We start from the raw sequence: 21,829 nt of genomic DNA, 5'->3' as shown, positions 1-21,829 counted from the left end.
AGGTCATGTGATCAAAATTCAGATGCTTGGCTACTGGCTCATATTTATGACAATTGCAGTGTTCTGGGATCATGTGATTGCCTTTTGTGACAAGCAAACTCAATAGGGAAGCCAAATTCAATTAACAACCGTGCTACTAACTTAACAACGGCACTGATTCACTTAGCAACTGTGGCAAGAAAGGTCGTAAAATGGGGCAACGTTCACTTAACAATTGTCTCGCTTATCATCAGACATTTTGGGCTCAACCTGGGTTGTGAGTCGAGGACTAGCTATATTTCTTTATACATGCATAATTAAGTACAATAATTTGTAGAAGCGAATTACTACCATACAACAAGCCTATGACATTTTGCGATGTAGAGCTTTTGCTAAATATTATGTTGATAGTTCACAGATTATGTGAACAGAGCCGAGGTGGCACAGTGGTTAGAGTGCAGTACTGCAGCTACTTCAGCTGACTGCTAGTTCAGCAGATCAGCGGATCAAATCTCACCGACTCAAGGTTGACTCAGCCTTCCATCCTTCCGAGGTGGGTAAAATGAGGACCCAGATTGTTGGGGGCAATATGCTATTTAGTATACTGTCTTTGGTGTAAACCGTCCAGAGTCCTCAGAGAGTGGGCGGTATAGAAATATGACTAATAAATAATAATTTAAAAATAAAATAATTATTCTAAGCCTCAGTGTGGTTTATTTCATTTACTAGATTTATATGCTACCTTTTCTCCAGAAGTTCAAAGTAGCTCACACAGGGCTGTCCCTTCATTTTATTCAATCATTTTTGTTGGTGGCTGCCCATCGCTCAGCATGTCTGGGTGGTTAACATGTTAACAATCAACACAGGTAGTCCTCAATTTACATCCACTATTGAACCCAACATTTCTGTTGCTTAGTGAGACAGTTACCAAGAAAGTTTTGTCCCAGTTTTATGGCCTTCTTCCATCAGGTTTAAGTAAAGGATAACAGTCAAGAAAATTGTGAAATTTTAATCAGTGCTTTTATTTTAATGACATAATTATCTTATATAAATGTGCATTTGATGAAAAACGTGCACTTTTTTGTGTGATAATGCACAGATGGGTTACAGCAGGCACTATCTTAGAATAGAAAAGAATAACAGAGTTGGAAGGAACCTTGGGGGTCTTCTAGTCCAATTCCCTGTTCAGGCAGGAAACCCTATATCAGGGATGTCAAACTCACGTTATCGTCACATGATATATCAGGACGTTTTTCCCCTTCGCTAAACCGGGTGGGGGCGGGGTCAGCACGTGATGCATCCATCCCGCGGGCTGCAAGTTTGACACCCCTGCCCGATACCATTTCAGATAAATGGTTGTCCAATCTCTTCTTAAAAGCTTCCAGTGTTGGAGCATTTAGAACTTCTGGAGGCAAGTTGTTCCATTGATTAATTGTTCTGTCAAGAAATTTCTCCTTAGTTCTAGGTTGCTTCTCTCCTTGATTAGTTTCCATCCATTGCTTCTTGTTCTACCCTCAGGTGCTTTGGAGAATAGCTTGACCTCCATCTTCTTCGTGGCAACCCCTGAGATATTGGAAGGCTGCTATCGTGTCTCCCCTAGTCCTTCTCTTCATTAAACTAGACATACCCAATTCCAGAAACTGTTCTTTATATGTTTTAGCCTTCAGCCCCCTAATCACCTTTGTTGTTTTTCTCTGCACTCTTTCTATATTTTAATATTTTTTTTACATTGTGGCAACCAAAACTGGATCTTAAAAGAGAAGACCACTCATGTGTCAGAGATAACCTGATAGGAAGCCTTACCTGTGCAGAATTTCTTTAGGCAGAGATGTATTAAAATATTTTTAACCATATGTCTTAAATTTCCCTGTTTTAAAATTGACTGTAACAATTGTTTCAGGGTTTGGATTTGGATTAGACCCCTACACACATCCTACACTCTGAATTGTGATTCCATGCCTGGTGAGGAAAATGGTTAACAGGACTGGACAGACTTTTCTTTTTCTATCCTTGTCATAGAATCAATGAAAAATATAGGTTGATAGGAAGCTATCATTGCATGCAAAACTTTAGCCATGCCTAAAGATAAAAAAGCCAGTTATGTCCGACTCCATGGGAAAGTGCTCATCTCCATTTCCTAGTCGAGGGAGCCAGTGTTATCCGAAGATGCTTCCATGGTCATGTATCAACTTAGAACTGAACCTGGCAGCAGCCATTTTTCTGTTCCTCAGTTGCCGCACAGAGGGGGAAGGAGGTTGGAATGCCTTACTAAACACAACAGAGAGCTTTCTCATGAGAACCAAGGTCATCTCCACTGGCAACTGATAAGGTTGGGGAAGGAGTGCCTGGAGAGCCTGCCAATTTACCTAATTGGCCAACTATGACACTTGGGGATGGGGTGATTTCCTAGTTTTAATTATGCTGAAGTCGCGGGAGTTAGAGTTGGTTTTCCTTTAGAACTGTGTCGATATGATGTACTCAATAAAGAAGATCTTTGAGGAGAATTCTAGTTTCAGACTTCTGATTTGCTTGGGTTGATTAGTCGGAACCTTGACACCTATGGAACCTCCTACACCAAAGAGCATGGAACACTGTTACCTTTCCTGTACCTATTTATCTACTTGCACTTGCATGCTTTCGAACTGCTAGGTTGGCAGGAGCTGGGGTAAGGATGGGAGCTCACCATGCTTGTTGGTGCAGGTTTGCTGCAGAAATCCACAGGGATTGGGGACAGAGTAAAGGGATGCACCTGCCTGTATCTCCTTCCTAAGACACACTTTTACATATTTGAATAAGGCCTAGATGGTGTTCCTGTCTGGGTTATCGTATGAATTGGAACCTCGGCCACGTTCTTGGCCTGTGCATCCTTTAGGCATTTTCATGACACTCAAACTTCAAAACCAATATAGCATACACAAACACAAGCCATCTTCTCTTTTTAAATAGCCATTCTTTTTTTTTTCGCCTGACATTTTTTTGTCTCATGTAAAGTTTCAGTTTATCATTCCTAGGAGTTAGGAATAAGATCCTTGTTTGGTATTATCTCAGTAGCAAGAAGATCCCTTCGGAGAAAGCTGGAATCTAAGTCATTGTTTCATAGGAGTTTTCCAATCCAGTTTAGCGGACTGCAACCAAGCTGCAAGTCCCCTCTGCTGGAAAAATTGTGAAAGGTTTTGTTTTGTTTGGCACAATTCAACCTGCTTGCTAGGTTGAAAAATATCTGACAATGAGCCCCTCTGGGAGGTCACATCTTTCAGCTTTGCATCTTAATATTCTAGGGCTGTCAGCCTGGCACCATCTGCCAGCTCAAGAGAAATAATAAAGATGGAGGATATGGGTCAGAGGAATAAGGATCATAATTAACACTTGCTTATGCTTCCTAGAACAACAACAGTGCCTTTAAAGTAGCATGTCTGGTTTGAAGAACCCTGATCAAACATCCTGAATTATTAAACACAGTAAGAAATCAATGCTCTCCAAAGTATTTTTATGTACCAAAACAACTTACAGCGTGATTTATCCCTCTGCATTGCAATTTAGTAAATAATAGATTATCTGTTTTATAGTTTGCCCTAACTTGTATCTTGGCTCCTCTGTAAAAGTAAATTAATATGCCAAAACCATTTTTCCTTGTCAGATCAGGATTGCAATTTGTAAATCAGTGCACAGCTTTTTCCCAAGAATTTCATGGCTTATATTGTATATATCCTTTCCCCTTTCCCCCAAATTGTGGAGCTCATTTCTTTTTGTCCGAGCAAGTCAAAGCTTGAGTTTATCCCTGCAGAGTGTCAACTGCATTTGAACCTCACTGTCCAAATGTTCAATGCCTTAGTTCCAAATTAGCTCTCAAAATGTAACTGTTCAAACCCAGAAAATAGACTTAAGACTTAGAATAATTTTATTGTCACTTTGAATGTAACGATCGGCGTACATTAAAATGAAATTTCGTTGCATACAGCTCTCAAAGGGACTCTACCTCTAATATTCTTCTTCTTGTGTCATATCCATAATTGATGTTGGTGATCATGTTGGCAATCCTAATATACACTAATATACACTATATAAACATGACAAAACAAACAAACAAATAAATACAAAATTATGCATATACCCACATATATTACATGACACAGAGAAACAACAGAGTCTAGTTCAGATGTATACATGTACATGGCGAGAGAAACCAATCTTGCGAGTTTACCAGACGGATGGCAGGTGAACAAAGCTGTTCCAGAATCTTGTAGTCCTGCTAGAAATACTTCAAAACTTTCCCCCAGAGGGGAGCAACAGAAACAGACCATAAAGTCTTGTATTGGCCTTCTGTGTTTAGAATCCTTTCTTTCAAAATTGAGTTGATTTGCTTTGACCCCAATAGCAAAAGACCAACCGAAGAAAAGCCTTAGAAGTCTTAATTTCCCAGAAATGCATTTTTCTTTTTAAAAAAAAATCTAAAAGAAGACATTGACCAATGTTGGAAATGAATTCAATCAACAAGCCTGGGTCGATGAAAACAAAGAGACTTTATTAAAAAAAAATAATAAAAACAATTTTGCCAAATAGGGTGGTATCCTAGCAGACCTCAACAAGGAGTTTGAGCCAGGAAGCCACACCTAAAGTTTCAAAAGCATTACATTTTATAGTTCCCTATCCCGACGCCCCGCCATGCCCCTCCTACATCGGGTCCAGTGACCGATCATGGCTACTCCGAAGCGCCTTTTAGAGACAACATCATCACTTTCTCTAATTACATGTCCATCAACACCTCCCTATACCCATACAATATTTTGCAAGCATAGCTCTTTCTTATCTCTATTGCCTTGGCATTCAAGAGTGGGCCTCTTTCTAACTGGCCTCAAACAAAAGAAGATCTATTCTAACACAACATTGTTACATATTGGTATACTTTCAGCATGTTCTCCAACTATCTTAAAGCAGAATAATGTCTAACAAATTTAACAGAGTAGCACAGCTGGAAGGGACCCTGCAGGTCATCCAGTCCAACCCCCTGCCTGAGCAAAATTGAATCTTCACTTATATGCATTTCTAACCTATATACCTGCATGCTATTTTATTTTTGAATTTTCTCATATCCTACAATCCACCCGTTCTATTTTTTACACTTTTCATAAAATAAAACATTACTTTTGGAATTCTCTTAAATTTTCTCTAATTTCTTCAACATTTTCAAGTTTCATCATAGCAGTACATTCATTTTCATCATTCAACATCGGCACCATATGTTTCTCTTTATTTTGTGTGGCAGTTATCATATCTTCAATAGTGCTTTGTACCACATTCTTTATAAGGGGTATAAGACATGGTTAACAGATTAATCCCAACATAACCATACCTGCCATAAATAAAATTTGCTTCCAATTATTAAAATTTCCTTCAAAAATCCTTCATCATCCAGAATCCCTGTCCATTTTTGTACCAAAACATGAGTTATTTTTCTCATCCTACCTGTGATTTGTCTAATTACTTCTCCTGTATTATCAATTTCAGACAACAGTTAGTTAAATTAAATTTACCACAGATTTACCTCTTTAACTAGTACATTCCACCAGTTGCCCAATTTTTATATCACTCGGTTGTACCAATCTTTTTGCTCTAACATTATTTGCTAAACTATCATGCACAATCAGTCCCAACAGTTGTTTTTACTTCATGGGAAGAAGGAAAAAAACCTGGCTTAATTATTTCCAATATACTAGATCCATACCACCCCTTGGGTAGATATCCATAGGCATATTTTCCATATATCCAATACGTACTTTCCGGAGCTACCCAGTCCAGGGTGTGACTTTCAGGATCCTTCAAGTAAGCCATCTCCGTTATTTTACTTCATGTTTCCTCTTTCGAGGTTCCACTTTCTCCCCACCAACTGTTGTTATTCCATATAGTTAAACAAATCTTTCTAACTCCCTTCTTTTTTTCTTTCTTTCTCTCATATCACACTTTTCTTACCAAATTCATTGGTAGGGCCCAAGTACCCTCTTTTCCTTCTGTAAATTTTAGAATTTCTTCAGCCAATTGCACGGACATGTTTATTGCTTTCTTAGGGAATTCAGGCAATTCTAATTTTTCAAACTCCTGATAGTATGACCAAAATATACTTTTGTGTATTGGTTTTACTTTGGTGGTTTCTAAATTAGTGTGTTCTCAATCTTCCCCTCCCTCTTTGTTATTCCTATACATTGCGTACACACTTGTAATGGTTGGGCTGCATTCAAGAGTATAATAAAAATGGAGACACTTTCTTCAATGATCTTAATGTCGCACTCTATCTTGCACTCAGTACACAGAACACAATCAATACAATGAGAACAATAGCAGCACCCACAAGCACAGTTACAAAACCAACACATCTGGGAGAGCGCGCAATGGAATCTAATCAGTTGTAATCCTCTTCAGTTGGGGAAACAGCATAGGCAACCACTCAGTCCTAAGAAAGAAAAATACAAAAATAGCCCAGATGATGAAGAACGCTACTGGTCCCACCGGTAACGTTACTGCCCACCAGTCCATTGGGTTCTTCGGATCATCAACTTCAGTGGATCTCCTTGGTGAGATTCCACCTTCCACTCCTTTGGGGCTGGCACGGGCCCTTTCACTTGGGTTTAATTTCCTTCCAGCTCCAGATCAACACCCAATCATCATAGTGGAATTTGTGGACTGGAAACTCCAAAGGTGGTGTTTGGGCTAATAGTCCTTGTTTCCTAAGAACTTCAAAATATCTGGATAGTTTATAACATATTGTTTCAACACTTTGTCTCTGGTTTCCAGGGAATCAATGCATATGCTTCCTGGAATGAAAGCTACCCCAAACAACAATTCATATGGTGATAATCCAATATTCTTTCTAGGTTGGGTCTAACTAAACTCTTGACACTACTGTTGCTGTAGCATTATTGCAGGGTAAAGCTTCAACCCACCCTGTGAGGTTGTCCATTAATGATCAATAAATATTTTACTCTCCCGACTTTTGATAATTCTGTAAAATCCACTTGAATACATTGAACATTTGTCTATAATTGACTTTGCTAAAGGATATATTCCAATATAACCATAACATTTCAAATGTTCATCTACAATAACTTGAATCAATGCTCAATGACTCCACCCATGTTTTGCCAAATGTATGCACTATCCCAAATACATACTTGGAATTTATGAATATTGTTCCTATTTTTCCTTCCAAGATGCACAAAGCTTGATTTAGTGCATACAATCCACAAGTTTGATCAGACCAATTTCGAGGCAAACCCCCTGCTTCTAGGATCTCTTTAGTAATAACATATCCATTTTTCCATACTCGACCCTTGAGGAACCGTCTATAAAAATGGCTTCTCCTTTCTCCAGGGGGTGTTCCCTCAAATCAGGTCTTATTTTAGTTTGAAAGTTTATTACTTCAGAACAGTAATGTTCTAACCCATACTGATCCATTGATCTGTTGTTGGCTAAAAACTGTGCCGGATTCAAACTGTGATCTGTAGTCAAAACCAAGTCTGTCTGCTGCATTAAAATTGCTTCATATTTTAGATGGTGTGTTCACAATAAGGACTCCCCCAAAGGTCAATTTCCTACTTTCTTGCACCAGTATTGCGGTAGCAGCAATTGCTTGAATACATACTGGCCATCCCCTTATTACTGGATCCATTATTTTTGACAAGAATGCCACAGACTTCTTTTGTCCTGCCCAGTCCTGAGCCAACATCCCTTGTGCGATTCCATTCTCTGTGTTTACAAAGAGATGGAATGGCTTTTCCAAATTTGGCAAACTTAATACAGGAGCCCCGGTTTCAAGGCTTCCTCTTTCATGTCCCTCCCATTTCAAATTCCAAGGTTCAGATTCAATTAATTTTGCATACAGGGGTTTGGTAAGATCAGCATACCCATCAATCCAGAGTCTGCAGTATCCAACCAAACCTAAGAATTTCCTTAATTCTTGCTTGTTTTTAGGTAGAGGCTGAGATGCCACCCCTTCTATTCTATCAGGGGTGATTTTCCTACTCCCTTCACTAATTAAGTGTATTCTAATGCTTTGTCCACTTAATCTCATCTCTATCAATTAAAAACACCACTTCCTCTTCTTTAGGTCCCATACTAAATTTATCATGGGCTCTCTGTGGAACCCAAAAAGGAATCGCCCAACACCACTAGTACTGACTTTCATCTTCTGCCATCATATTGTACACTTACGCCTCCCTTCTTTGGATCAGGCAGTCTTTACTGCTTTCATTAATCAAATGTCCTTAGTATTTTATCTCTCTTTCTAAATATTATAATTGCTAACCCATCTCTGTAACAATTCCTAAAAGGGCAACAACGTGTGCTGCTAACAAACAAACAATGCCATAGGATGGAGCACCTAAGCATTCAAAATGCACACAGACATAAAGACATTTTTTTTAAAAAAGAAGAACAGCTTCAAAAATAAAACAAACAATCTAAATGAAGTATTTTGGATCAATGCTCTGAAATATATTTGGATCAAACTTTAGTGTCAATTCTCTGCCTTTAGTAAAACGCAAGTCAGATTCAGAAAATCTTTCAAAATCATTTATTTTATATAGGTTTAATTAAGCATTTTAAACCTTAAAAATTTCCAGAAAAGAAAAAAATAAAAATAAAATCAAAATTGTATTCAGAGCAGAAAAGAAAATATATCTGCATAGCTTTTATATGCAGATGAAAGAGACCAAAACAGTGAGAGGCAAGGCTGCATAAGCAGGTCACCCATTTTCCCCTCCTTTCTCAGACAGGCTCAGCAGAAAGAGGAGGTGGGGTGGGGGTAAGAGAAAGGAAAAAAAAATGGTTAAAACGAGCAGAAAAGCCTCACTCCCCCTTCCACTCACCATTCTTTCAACAAAACAACACTCTCTGCTTTTCTCTCTAGCCTCAACAACTCACAGACATTTCCCACAAATTTCTACTTCACAACAACAACAATAACAACAACAACAACAAAACCTTGCAACTTACTCTTTCTTTATACGAAAGGGAATTAAAGTACACTCACACCAGCTTTTACCCTCAACATACTCACATTTGCGCTGCAATCAAACTGCTTGTGTACACCAATTTCACATGCAAAAATCCCATTTCATGCAAACCAATCATTACAATTATTTCAGGGAGCTTTTTCACAAGCCAATGAGCTCCATTTTCTAAATAATTTTGTGTACTATTATTAGAGGATTTCATCCTCCATCCAGCTCCTTCCACTTTTTCTTTCCTTGGTCAATCTGTAGCTCATTCTTCAAGCAGTAGGAAAACTCAGAAAGTAGTTTTAATCACAAATGTGATTTTGGACCCTAGCCACTGCTTGTTTCCCACAGCTTCAAGCCCAAGATTACTTAATTTGCTGGCAAATATATACAAATATATATCTCGGATGTGTGTTTCTTCGCTTTTACCATTTTTAATTTTTTTAATTTTGTGTATTTTTATTTCTTTTTTCCATTCTAATCATCATCATGATCATCATGATCATCATGATCATCATGATCATCATGATCATCATGATCATGATCATGATCATCATAAATCATCATGATAGGAAAAATCACAAAATATCGCGACCTGGCCATCAAAACTACATGGTTATGGATGAAACATGTAACAGTGATACCCATTGTCATTGGGGCCCTTGCTAGCATGTCCAAGAATTTTATAAAACTTTTTTTTATAAAAAAAATCAAGAAATTGCAGCTTCCTGTAATAACACCAGCAGAACTGCAAAAAACGGAGCTACTTGGAACATCGTAAATTTTAAGAAGATACTTGGTTGATACCTAGGATGCTGGCAGCAACCTGTATCAACCATTAGCACCAGTCAATGGTATTTGTGATACATTTTTAAATGTTCAGTTCTGAGTTTCACGTTTAATGAATAAAAAAGATAATAATAATTCAAAAAAACAGTTTGGGCTATTGCTGGTCATCCAGTCTTCCCTAATTTGGTGTGGGTTGGGCAGCATTTTTATTGTGAGGTCGCACCACAATGAATAGGTATCACATTTGTCCCACAATCTAGCTAATAAACACAAGTTTTCCATTGCAATGCTATGCAATTCAATGGTGGGTTCTCTCATACTTGGCTGATTGGGACTGAGTGTAGTGTGTCTTTAAATTTTCTTGTCTGGCCACGCCTCCTTGGCTTCGTTGATCTCCAGTTATTTCTCTCAGTCTGAGGTATAGGGACGTGTGTTTTAGCTGTCCTCACTATTTGTGAGATTTCTTGTTTTCTGTAGTATAGTTACTATTAATAGTGTGTATATTTTGTATATAGTTATATTGTATAGAGTATATAGTGTAGATAGGAAATTTTTTTTGGTTAGGCTGAGGGAGCGAAACAGAGTGAATGGAGACTGCTGCGGCTGCAGCCAGTCTCCTGCTGCTGGCGTGGGCGTGTCGCTGGGGATCCGGCTTGACTGCCCCATCAAATTGATCTATTTTTGAGCAGCGATTGGAGTTTTCCTTCGAGAGGAGCTCCGGACAGCCTGTAAGGCTGATTGATTGGCCGCCGGTGTGTGAGTGGGATTTCTGGTCCGCTGGATTTCCCGCCATTGCCATTTGCTCCCTCTTATCCTGGGCGGCTACAGAGTACCTGCTCGGGGCTCCGAGTCACATTCTGTCAACTTGGATTGCTTCGCAGTGCTTTAAGGGGCAGTTTGTCTCTTGCACTTGGATCACCAGGCTCACCAAAGGACAATTCATCGATTGTGAGTAGAGGAGGACTGACTGAAGCGTTTGAGCTGCGCGCCAATTTGGGTGCCATTTTGTGAGCCGGCGGCCATTTTAGGGATCCTTTAGTTCCCGCTTGACTTGTGGGGCATTTTTTGGTGAGGCCTTCAACTATAGAAGTGACTTTGACACTGTGTGGCTGCACATCTTACTTAAGTCTGTTGGCAGCATATTTAGATCCTTTAAAATATTTTTCTCTGTCACTGCCTGTCAGCTTTGCAGGGTCTGACAAGGATCTTTATTAAACATGGCTGACCAAGAATTTTCCTCTGATTCTGAACAGGCCCCTGTTTCTCCCAGAACCAAGAAGGCCACCAAGGTTCTAAGCCTTCGTCTTCTAGGTCAAAGTCCAACCTCTGAACCAACGTGGCTGCTTCCAGCAGGCCAACCTCTACTTCTTCCACTACTAACAAGGAAGAACAGAGAAGACATAAGGCCTTGGAGAGACAATTTTCAAAGGCACAAAAGAAAGTCCAGGAAGGGGTGGAGGCTCTCCCAGTTGCTAGGGAGACACCAACTATAAGTCACCAGTCTGTTGGACCTTCAAGGTCCTGAACTTCCTCCACAAGTTTCTCAAGATCCAGTTCCTATTTCCCATTGGGACATCCATGGACCTTCCCAAGGGGTTCCTACCTCTAGTAGACCAGGACCATCAGCGACCTTTACCCCCCCCCACAGGAGGGGCTGGGTTGGCCTCCTCAATTTGATTTCCAATCCCTCTTCACTGATGCATTGGCCAAGGCTATCGCCTCTGGGTTGCATCAAGGGGGTCAGGGGACGCCTGGGCTACCTGCTTGGCAGATGCCTATGGCTCCTCCTCCTATACCTGCCCTGGTAGCTCAGGTACCAATGGAAGAGACTAGTAGTGACAATTCCGGGGATGGGGACATAGAACAGGTTGATCCTGAGTTCTCGGACGATGAGGAGGATATGCCAGATAGACCAGCGTTCTCCACCTTATTCCGACCTGCGGTCTTCAAGACCCTTCTTAGAAAGGCCAAAATAGCAACCAACATGGGCACGATTGTGAATCCTGTTGACCAAAGCCCTGGAGGTGTACAACCCCATGGGGAACTTTTTGCAGTGCCTGCTCCTGACCAGGATTTTATTCCTTGTTCTGAGCTATTCAAAGATGTGATCAAAAGACAGTGGGAGTCACCAGATGTTCTTTCTGCTCCTAGTGGACACGATAAAAAGCTATATTGTGCTGATCCAGTGTTGGACAGGCTTCTGGGCCTCCCAACCCTGGATCCTCCAGTGGTCAGTCTGTCCTCCTCTTCAGTTTTGTCTACTGACGTTGTGGAGGTTTTGAAGTCGGATGAAAGGAGGGTGGAAGTGTCATTTAGGAAAATGCATCAAGCGGCCGCTTGGGCAAAGGCAGCGACATCGGCATCTTTTTTAAACAGGGCCACCCTGATTTGGCTTCGCTAATTACAGGAGAGACTTCCCCCCGATGACACCAGGATCAAACAAGACATTAACAAGTTAATAGTGGCCACGGAGTATTCAGCAGATGCATCGTTAGATGCGGCCAGATTTGTGGCCAGAGCAATGGCTTCCTCTGTGACCTCTCGCAGGCTGCTTTGGCTTAAGTCTTGGAAGGCTGATCCCAAATCTAAATGGAAGTTGGCATCGGCTCCGTATCACGGAACCTCCCTCTTTGGGTCAGCTTTAGACCCAATATTGGTGGAGGGCAGGGATAAGAGGAAGGTGTTACCAGTCTCTTATAACAGACCTGAATGTAGATTCACTCCCTATGGTCACCGGCAGCCCTTTTGTGCAGAGTCAGGACCCAGTGGGTCCTACTATAATAGATCCTTATTATAGTAGGACCCACTGGCAGGACAATATGAAGGCAGAGATCCAGCATCTGCTGGAAATAGGGGCGATAGAGGAGGTACCAACCGGACAGGAAAGGACAGGGGTCTACTCCATATTGTTCCTAGTGGCCAAGTCGTCAGGGGGTTGGAGGGCCATCCTGAACCTAAAGCACCTCAACAACTTCATTCGTTACAAGAGGTTCAAGATGCAGTCCCTCAAGACCATATTAGGCTTTATATGGAAAGGGGATGTTATGACCTCCTTGGATCTCCAGGAGGCATACCTCCATGTGCCGATCCATCCTCACCATCGCAGGTATCTCAGATTTACATATGGTGACCGACATTACCAGTATCGGGCAATGCCATTCGGCCTCTCATCAGCTCCACGGACCTTCACCAAACTTCTCGCTGTGGTGGCTGCCTCGATTCGCCTGGTCCCTCTTCGCATCCTCTGTTATCTAGACAATATTTTAATTCTGTCTCCTTCCCACCTCCAAGCTCAACAGGATTTGCAGACCGTCTCTTGTATTCTGGATCTACACGGTTTCTCCATAAATCTCCAGAAAAGCCACCTGATCCCTACCACATCTATCATACATCTGGGAGTGAGGATTGACTCGGAGCGACTCCAGGTTTTTCTTTTGCCCGACCGGCAACAGAACATCAAAGCATTGGTCCATCACACTCTGTCCCTGAGGCGTGTGACCTTGCTAAGCTTATCACAACTGCTTGGCAAATTTATCTCTTGTTTATCAATAGTACTGTGGTCACGTAGACACTTGAGACCGCTCCAGTGGTTTCTCCTACCATATCAGAGAACAGGGCGCGGCTCGTCCAGGACCAAGGTATCCCTTCCCATTCAGGTACGTGCATCTCTCCAATGGTGGACATTGGGGGCTCTGTCGAAAGGGTGTGTGTTCCACAAACCCAACCGAGTGATAGTCACAACGGATGCAAGCCTCTCAGGCTGGGGAGCCCATCTAGAGACTCAGGTAGTTCAGGGACATTGGTCGCAGACAGACTGCCTAGACAATATCAATTTGCTAGAACTGAGAGCAGTTCATCTTGCTCTGGTACATTTCCAACACACTCTACTTCACCGGCATGTTCTTGTCTTAACCGACAACATGTCCGCAAAGGCCCATATAAATCGGGAGGGGGCACTCACTCTTGCTCGCTGATGACGGAGGCAGAATCATTACTGGACTGGGCAGAGACTCACCTGTTATCGCTGAGGGCAGAGCACATCTTGGGGGCATCCAACATCAGAGCGGACTGGCTCAGCAGGAAACAGTTAGACCCATCGGAGTGGAGGCTACATCCAGCTCTGTTTCAGGACCTGGTCCGCAGGTTTGGCCAGCTGTTGGTCAATCTCTTCGCCCAACCGGACAATGCTCAACTGCCCAGGTTTGTCACGAGGTTTCCTTGCAGGGGGGCCGAGGCCCACAACGCCCTCCGCTGTCCATGGCCACCGGGTCTTCTTTATACCTTTCCCTCCATCCCTCTCATCCCAAGGGTGATTCACAAGCTATTGTTGGAACAGGCAGAGCTGCTGCTAGTGGCACCTCATTAGCCTCATAGGTCCTGGTTTGCCGACCTGGTGAGTTTCTCCGTGGATCGACCCTGGCGCATTCCTCAGGATTGGATCTCTCTCAGCCAGGGGGTTGTACTTCATCCAAACCCTCAGTGGCTGCAATTAACCGTATGGCGCTTGAGAGGATCCGCCTGAGGAAAGACAACCTTTCAGGTGAGGTCATTCATACCATCCAGTCCGCCAGGCGTCCTTCGACCATCAGAATCTACGATGCCTCATGGAAGGCCTTCTGCCTTTGGTGTTCCAACCGCCATGTTGCCCCACATCGGCGACTATCTCCGACACCTTAGACTTCCTGCAATCTGGTCTGACCAAGGGCCTTGCCCCTTCAACACTGAGACACCAGATAGCCGCCTTGTCAACTGTACTGGCTCCGGGTGCTGTTCAGACTCTGTCTCTCGATCCTCGTGTTAGAGGTTTTCTGTGGGGGGCCACTAACCTCAGGCCTCCTGTCATTCATCGCTACCCTTCCTGGGATCTGTCCCTAGTGTTAAGGGCCCTTACCACTTCTCCTTTTGAACCATTGGCATCAGTTAGTCTCTGTTTTTTGTCCCTTAAACTGGCCTTTCTTCTTGCCATTACGTCGGCAAGGAGGGTTTTGGAACTGGCGGCCTTATCTATACGTAGTGACCTTTGTATCTTCTGCCTCAACACTGTGGTGCTAAGATTGGACCCTTCCTTTGTGCCAAAAGTGAACTCAGCATTCCACAGGAGACAAGAGATTATATTGCCTGACTTCTGCCCGCAGCCTAGGCACCCTTTGGAGATCCAGTGGCACACGCTGGATGTCCGGCATGCCTTACGTATATCGCCAGGACTGCCTCCTTTCGCAAGTCGGAAGCTCTCCTGGTCTCCTTTCACCCTGCATCCATGGGGAAGAAGGTTTCCTCATAGATAGTTGCTCGATGGATTAAAGCATGCATTTTGATAGTTTATAGCTCTCAGGGCAAGCAATTGACGGGTAAGGTTTGGCCCCACTCCACACGTAGTGCTGCTACATCTGCTGCCTGGTCTACTCAGGCATCGGTGCTAGACATTTGTCAGGCCACTACATGGACATCACTCTCCCCCTTTGTAAGACATTATAGATTGGACTCCTTTGCTTCGATGGAGGCCTCCTTTGGGCATAGGGTCCTTCAGTCTGTCCACTCTCCTGGGATCCTGGGATCCAGCCCACCTCCCTCCCATTGACTCTGTGCTTGGGCATACCCTAAATTGCAATGGAAAATGGACGTTGGCTTACCTGAACGTCCCTTTTCTTGGCAATGTGAAGCAATTCAACCCACCACTTGGGCTGCCTGGGGGACCTCCCAGGAAGTTGTTTGTGTTTCTCCTTAGGTCACATCTTCCATGGACGTCTTCGAGAAATAACTGGAGAGCAGTGAAGCCAAGGAGGCGTGGCCAGACAAGAAAATTTAAAGACACACTACACTCAGTCCCAATCAACCAACTAGTGAGAGAACCCACTACTGAATTGCTTCACATCGCCAAGAAAAGGAACGTTCAGGTAAGCCAATGTCCATTCTAGACTGTTGCATAAACCCACTCTCTGTAATTAAGATTTATTGTGTTGTATGGATTAAGTAATGCCTTCATCATGATTCAGTTTATCACAGGAATGCTTTCTGTTTAAATGCTCAATACACAGATGCTCCCTAAATGTAATAGATTTTCTGTCATTTATTCTAATCATCTAAAAGGCTCTACTGTGGACAGAAAAACAGTAAGAAAAGTGCACTGTATCACAGTAATAATGGCCATGCAACATATTGCAGTATGTATATCAAACAGCTCAGGCAGAAAATAAAGGGCTGTTGCTGAATTAAGTTTGAATACTGTCTTTGTCTTGAAGTTTTGTTTTTCCCAAGAGTAAAAGGCAAGTACAGGATGGTGGAGCAAGAGCCATGCTGTAGTTACTCTGCCAAACACAGAAATCTCTCCAATTCTTTTCTCTGTACCATTTTTCCTTCTAAATTGTGCATATTTCTCCACAGATCTCCCTGCTTTCTTCAATGGCACTAATTTTTCAATGGCATTTTTGTTGTTAGCTAATCCTCTGATTCTACCAAACTCATCAACAGGATTTTCTACTGATATTTTACCAATATTGAAAAATATTGAAATATTGAAAAACAAATAAAACTCTGAGTAACCTTCATTCAGCCCATGAGTTTGCTTTGCTTTTCCTTTGTGAGGTGATGCTTCATAATGGTGCTGAGAGGTAGATGAGCTCACAAAGGGGAGGTATATAAAATCTTTGGGTGGGCTGAATGAAAGTTGCTCACTGATGAGTTTTACTCTGTGTGCGCGTTGACTAGTGGTAGCTTAGATCAGATTTTGACTTTCTTTAACTTTTCAGTACTTATTTGTTTGTTTATTTGCTTATTTTTTATTTAATATACTTGTTTACTTAGATTACTTTACACACAATAGTTATTCATTTATTTCTTATATTTACTTATATTTATTTCTTATATTTACTTATATTTATTTATTAATTATATTTATATTTATTATATTTAATATATTTAGTTTAGGGTTAGTATCGTTAAGTTCAGGGCATTAGGGATGGAGACATTCCTCTATTATGGGGGGAAATTCCACTTTGAGGTAAGAAATCCTTTGTTTTATTTATTTATTTACTTGCCAACTTGTATGTGTAACTCTAGGATTAGTTTAGGATTTGAAATTCTATCTGCTTCTTTGGCAATTTCTTTAGGGAAATTGTTGAAAAAGTGATGAGGCTCAAGACTTGGGCAGAAACAGCACTGGTTGCCCCTGGTGGATGGTTGGGGAAGGGCACCTTTCTTGGTTCTTTTACATTTCTAGGGGCTTCAGTATTATTCACCAAAATATCATGGACTGCTTAGAAAGATAGGAAGTTGAAAGCAACTTGTAGTGATGCTGTTACTTTCTGAGTGGGTTATACTAGTTATTGGAAATAAGGGAGGAGAGGGGAATTCATCCAGTGGCTGCTCACTTGAGTACATGAAGAAAGGAACCAGGCTCAGAAAACACCAAGGACCCCTCATTTCTCATGATTGTCCTTTCTGCTCAAGCATGTTTCTGATGTGACTTTCAGCAGCAGTATGGATGTTCATAAAGAAATAGGATTGGGAGTGTACTTAGAGTGACGCAAGGCCAAGCGTCTCATGACGCATCTTTGGAAAACTGGGCTGCCTGAGCACATTTTGTATTGCCTCAGAAGTACAGGCCAGAGGCAGAAGGTGCGCTACTTCTCCTTGTTCAGTTATACAGAAATAGCCCCCTATGTTCACATCAGAAACTTTTTATTCAACATAAATAAGGCACCATGTTGATTTTGACTTCTGGAAAGATGGCAAGCAAGTAAACAAAGATGATTTGTATTATTCGTCAAGCATGTATTGTAAGACAGATACAAGTGTAAACATAATTATATTTTTTTTACTACCAGTTCACCTGAACCAGTAGTTTTTATCACTACCAGTTTGTCCGAACCGGAGTGAACTGGTAGCATTTCACCCCTGAAACATACATACACACACACATACATACACACACATATATACATGCATACATACATACATTTAGAGCTAAAGGATTCCTTACAAATTTTTAGAAGTAGAAGGAAGGTCGACAAAATAATTATTCTCAGCAGCTTCATCTGTATTTAGCCTGTTTAAGGATTGCTGCTAAAAATCTAAATCTACCTTACTTTGTCTGCACTGCAAGTATTAACATTTTCCTTAGAGGAGGCATATATAAATTCCACTGAAAACATGACAATAGATTGATGTAGTTATCTTGCTTTTCAAAAGGTGGCTTTATGGTCCAAGCATTTTACCAGACTACTGCAAAGTGTTTTAGAAAAAACGGCCAGCGCACAGCCAAAGGACATTGCAACTAGATAAGACTCCAGCCACTATGATTGTATCCAGACTATGGTTTATAATATTTAGTAAATTCGCCTCCTCCAGTTGGCTTATCCTCAGGTGTTGAAAATGTCTTCTTTTGGCAGGTGTGTCTGAAGAAATATAAACAATACCAAAGAGACCAAAGTAAGTAACCAATTATTTTGTTTCTGTGAAAACCTGTAGCAGGAGTGGGGGTACAAAGTCAATCCTCCCTCTGCCTCACACCTGACCCTTCCTATTTAATGGCCAGCCTTAACTTTCAGTGTTGTTGGTGGGATAATATGTAATGTCTTTTGTGAATATTATTTAATAGCACAAGTCTTTTTCCATAAAAATACAGAAATAAAATGCACAGAAGAATTTGCTTTGCTGCAAAGAAGAGAGCTGGCTGAAAAAGATGCCACTATAAGAGCTGTAAGTCATTCATTTCTCTCACCATGCTGTTTTTGTCCACGTATTTATATTATATGACTGATGTTTGCTTCTTGTAATTTCTGCATTTTAGTTGGAAGAGGAGAACAGCCGTTTAGCTAGCAAAGTGGCTGTTCTTATAAGGGAGAATGAGGAGCTGGAGAAGAAAATAAAAGACGACCCAGAAAGTGAGTATCATTATAATTTAATATTTTAATTGTTTTCATTCTAAAAAGAAAAGTGATTTATTTCATCTTAAGTTTGACTGTACAAGTTCTAGTTCTTTTGTTATTTTTTTGCCAGGAGATGCTGACAGAGATATGCCTAAGGAGTACGAGGTGCTAAAGGAGAAATATGAAATGTACCAGAAAGTCATCAGAAGAGCAAAGACTGTAAGTATCGTACATGATAGTAAGAAATTAGAACAACCTTGTTAATCGAGATTTCATCATGCATTAAAAGTTAATTTTAATGATTCAAAATCCCTTTTTAAAAAATTTGATAGATTTGTGGAATAAATGGAGATATCGGCTAATGCCAGGAATTTTTCCTTTAACACTGGTGGTGGAAATGGAGAAATTCCCTAAGACTGAATTGAAAGAATGGATTAATAAACCAAAAGAAAATCAGATATATAAATGGGAAGACTGGAAGAACAAGATAAAGAATGTAACACAACTAAAAAACATTTTAGCAGATATTAAATTAAATTGGTTGAATTCAATACAATTAGAGAAATGAATCAAAGTGGAAGAAAGATTTGAGGAGAAAGATAGGCAGTTAACAAAATTTGAAATAATTATAAAAGAATGTGAGGTGAATGAAGAATATATAGGTAAAGGAAAAATTGGGGAAATATATAGAATATTAACTGAGTTAGAAGAGCAGGCAAAAGGTTTAAAATTAATTTGGGAATCAGATTTAGGATAAGTAAATGATAATGATTGGAAAAATATTTGGAATAGAAGAGTATATAAGAATATGTCAATTAGAGTTAAGGAAAATGAATATACCATGCTATGGAGGTGGTACCTAACACCCCGTAAATTAAATCAAATAGATGGTAAATATACAAATATTTGTTGGTGGTGCAAGAAAGAGGTTGGAACATATAAACATATGTGGTGGGATTGAGATAGTGCACAAAAAATACATGGGACATGGTGCTTAGAGAAATTAGAGCACTTCTGAATGTAAATTTAGATACGTCATTGAGAATTGCATTACTGTTGCAAAAACAGGATATAAATGAAACAAAAAAGGAATTGATCGTAAATTTGATAATGGCAGCTAGATTAATGATTGCTAAATATTGGGGACGAAATTGGGATATTCAAAGAAATGAGTGGTATAATGAAACTTGGACTATGGCAACAAATGATAAATTAACAACAGAAATTAAATTTTAAAAAGGGATGATCAAAGCAAACAATTATAATGAAATATGCGGGGATTTTATAAAATCAGTGTTGGTGGAAGGCAAAGGGAATAAACCTACTCAAAAATATATGTTGTTTTGGAGGGAATAAGGGCAGTTAGAATATATTGTATATCTTTTAGTTGTTATAGAAGAAAAAATAAAAGGAAAAAAGGTCTCTGGGATGGGGGTGGACTGTAATATTCGTATTTTCCCCTTTTTTTGTATTTAGATATGTACCATGTTTGCATTGTATTTAAAATATATATTTTTTAAAAAAAGTTAACTTTGATTGTACTTCACCAATTTCTTTTTACAGGAAGTCTCAAAAGAAATGGAAAAAGCCAGAGAACTGGTAAGGGCTCGGCCTCAGGCAATTGATGACGTCTGCTCCGAAATTGTATCCCTACCAGTCCAGGGAAGACCAAGACGGTAAGATTTGTCCTTCCATTTCTTGGAGAGAAATAGACGTGTTTCAGTTGATGATTCTCTATTTTGTTCTAAAATATTCTTTTAACATTTTTCAGTCTCTGCCAGAGAAGAGTCCACAGAAACACCTGATTGCGTTCAAAAGGTAAATGATACAGTTTTTAAGACATTACATATTTTTATTCTGTAGAAAAGTTGTTATGCAACATTTAGAAATAAAAATAAAATCAATTTTGTAACACAGTGTTTATTCTTTTACAGAATCTAGGCGTCAAGCTGTCGGTCGCCGGCCCCTCCAGCAACCGAATCAGAGGAGGAAGTGGCGTGGGATATTTTATGAACAGAATATTGGCCTATCATAACTTATACAATTTAACAAATTCAAATACATTTTATACTCAGTTACAATTTTTGCCAAGATTTCCTTTTTCCATTTTTTAATCATGTCTTAAAATTTCTATGCTTATTTATATAAACAACATCTAGAATGTGATTGCAAGAGGAGCGGGGAGAACAAAGACTGAAATTGGAATAGCTCAAAGGAACGTTTGAATTGGACACAAAACTGGATTTATGGGGGGGGGCATACAATTTGGTTCGGATCAGGGCTAGAGATGAGTGGAAGGCAGTGTTTCACACCCGGTATGGGCATTTCGAGTATACAGTCATGCCTTTTGGCCTGACCAGTGCCCCAGTTGTCTTCCAACACTTCATGAATGACAACTTCCATGACTTGTTTTGATTTACTCCCCCTCCCGGGAGAGCCATCACCAGCATCTCTGTTTAGTTCTGCAACGGCTCTGGGAGCACCAGTTATATGCCAAGCTGGATAAATGCCACTTCTACGAGTTGACCGTGGAATTTCTGGGTCACCACATATCCCCTGAGGGCATAGCCATGGAACCTAGCAAGGTCGAGGTGTTGAATAACTGGCAGGCCCCACGTCGGGCCAAGGATGTTCAAAGACTCCTGGGCTTTGTGAATTACTACCAGACTTTTATCCCTGGCTTTGCTTCCTTGACCGTGCCTCTCACTTGGCTCCTTCAGAAAAAAAATCCCTTCCAGTGGAGTGCCCTGGAGCAACGACTGTTCAAGAGTCTGAAGCAAGCCTTCATGACAGCATCAACCCATTCTGAAGCATCAAGACCTGCACCATCCGTTTGTCGTGGAGGCCGATGCATCTGACATCGCTGTGGGGACGGTGTTACTCCAGGAGCATGTACCCGGCGGTACCCTCTTCCCTTGTGCCTATTATTCCCAGAAGCTCAATCCGGCGGAGTGAAACTATGCCATATGGCCATAAAGGTGGCCTTTGAGACCTGGAGACATCACCTGGAAGGGGCCCGGCATCAGGTCGAGGTGCATAAGACCATAGAAACTTGGGAGTTCCCCCAGAATGGGAGATATATTACCAAGCATCTTGTATAACCTGGCTGAAAGAGTGGATGGAGTTAAGGGATAAAAGAACATTAGTGATTGAAGGGCATGATTTGCAAGTGGGATGGCATGCATTCCTTTGGGACGAAAAATA

At 40.9% G+C, this 21,829-nt stretch overlaps 1 protein-coding gene and 1 long non-coding RNA gene across 2 annotated transcripts; both read left to right on the top strand.

Moving 5' to 3' along the window:
* Positions 1-14,255: 14,255 nt before the first annotated feature.
* Positions 14,256-18,987, top strand: LOC148116754 (uncharacterized). Its single transcript, XM_087888946.1, has 5 exons — positions 14,256-14,298; positions 18,355-18,455; positions 18,547-18,640; positions 18,756-18,844; positions 18,958-18,987. Exons 1-5 carry the CDS (start codon positions 14,256-14,258, stop codon positions 18,985-18,987), a joined length of 357 nt encoding a protein of 118 aa, XP_087745072.1.
* A 1,225-nt stretch (positions 18,988-20,212) lies between these two features.
* LOC148116753 (uncharacterized) lies at positions 20,213-20,700 on the top strand. Its single transcript, XR_015731300.1, has 3 exons — positions 20,213-20,301; positions 20,397-20,443; positions 20,560-20,700. It is a non-coding gene; the product is annotated as an uncharacterized LOC148116753 (long non-coding RNA).
* The last annotated feature ends 1,129 nt before the right edge of the window (positions 20,701-21,829 follow it).

The sequence above is a fragment of the Pantherophis guttatus genome, chromosome 1 (genome assembly GCF_059756535.1).
Source record: "Pantherophis guttatus breed Tessera chromosome 1, ASM5975653v1, whole genome shotgun sequence".
NCBI classification, from domain to species: domain Eukaryota; kingdom Metazoa; phylum Chordata; class Lepidosauria; order Squamata; family Colubridae; genus Pantherophis; species Pantherophis guttatus.
This window is presented reverse-complemented; position numbering and strand designations above follow the sequence as displayed.

Bases quoted from the DNA above. Each gene is read 5' to 3' on its own strand.
- LOC148116754 (XM_087888946.1), top strand. From the start codon at position 14,256: ATGGCGCTTGAGAGGATCCGCCTGAGGAAAGACAACCTTTCAG. The intron at 18,456-18,546 runs GTAAGTCATTCA...TCTGCATTTTAG, and splicing joins AAGATGCCACTATAAGAGCT to TTGGAAGAGGAGAACAGCCG. The intron at 18,845-18,957 runs GTAAGTATCGTA...AAAATTTGATAG, and splicing joins TCATCAGAAGAGCAAAGACT to ATTTGTGGAATAAATGGAGA.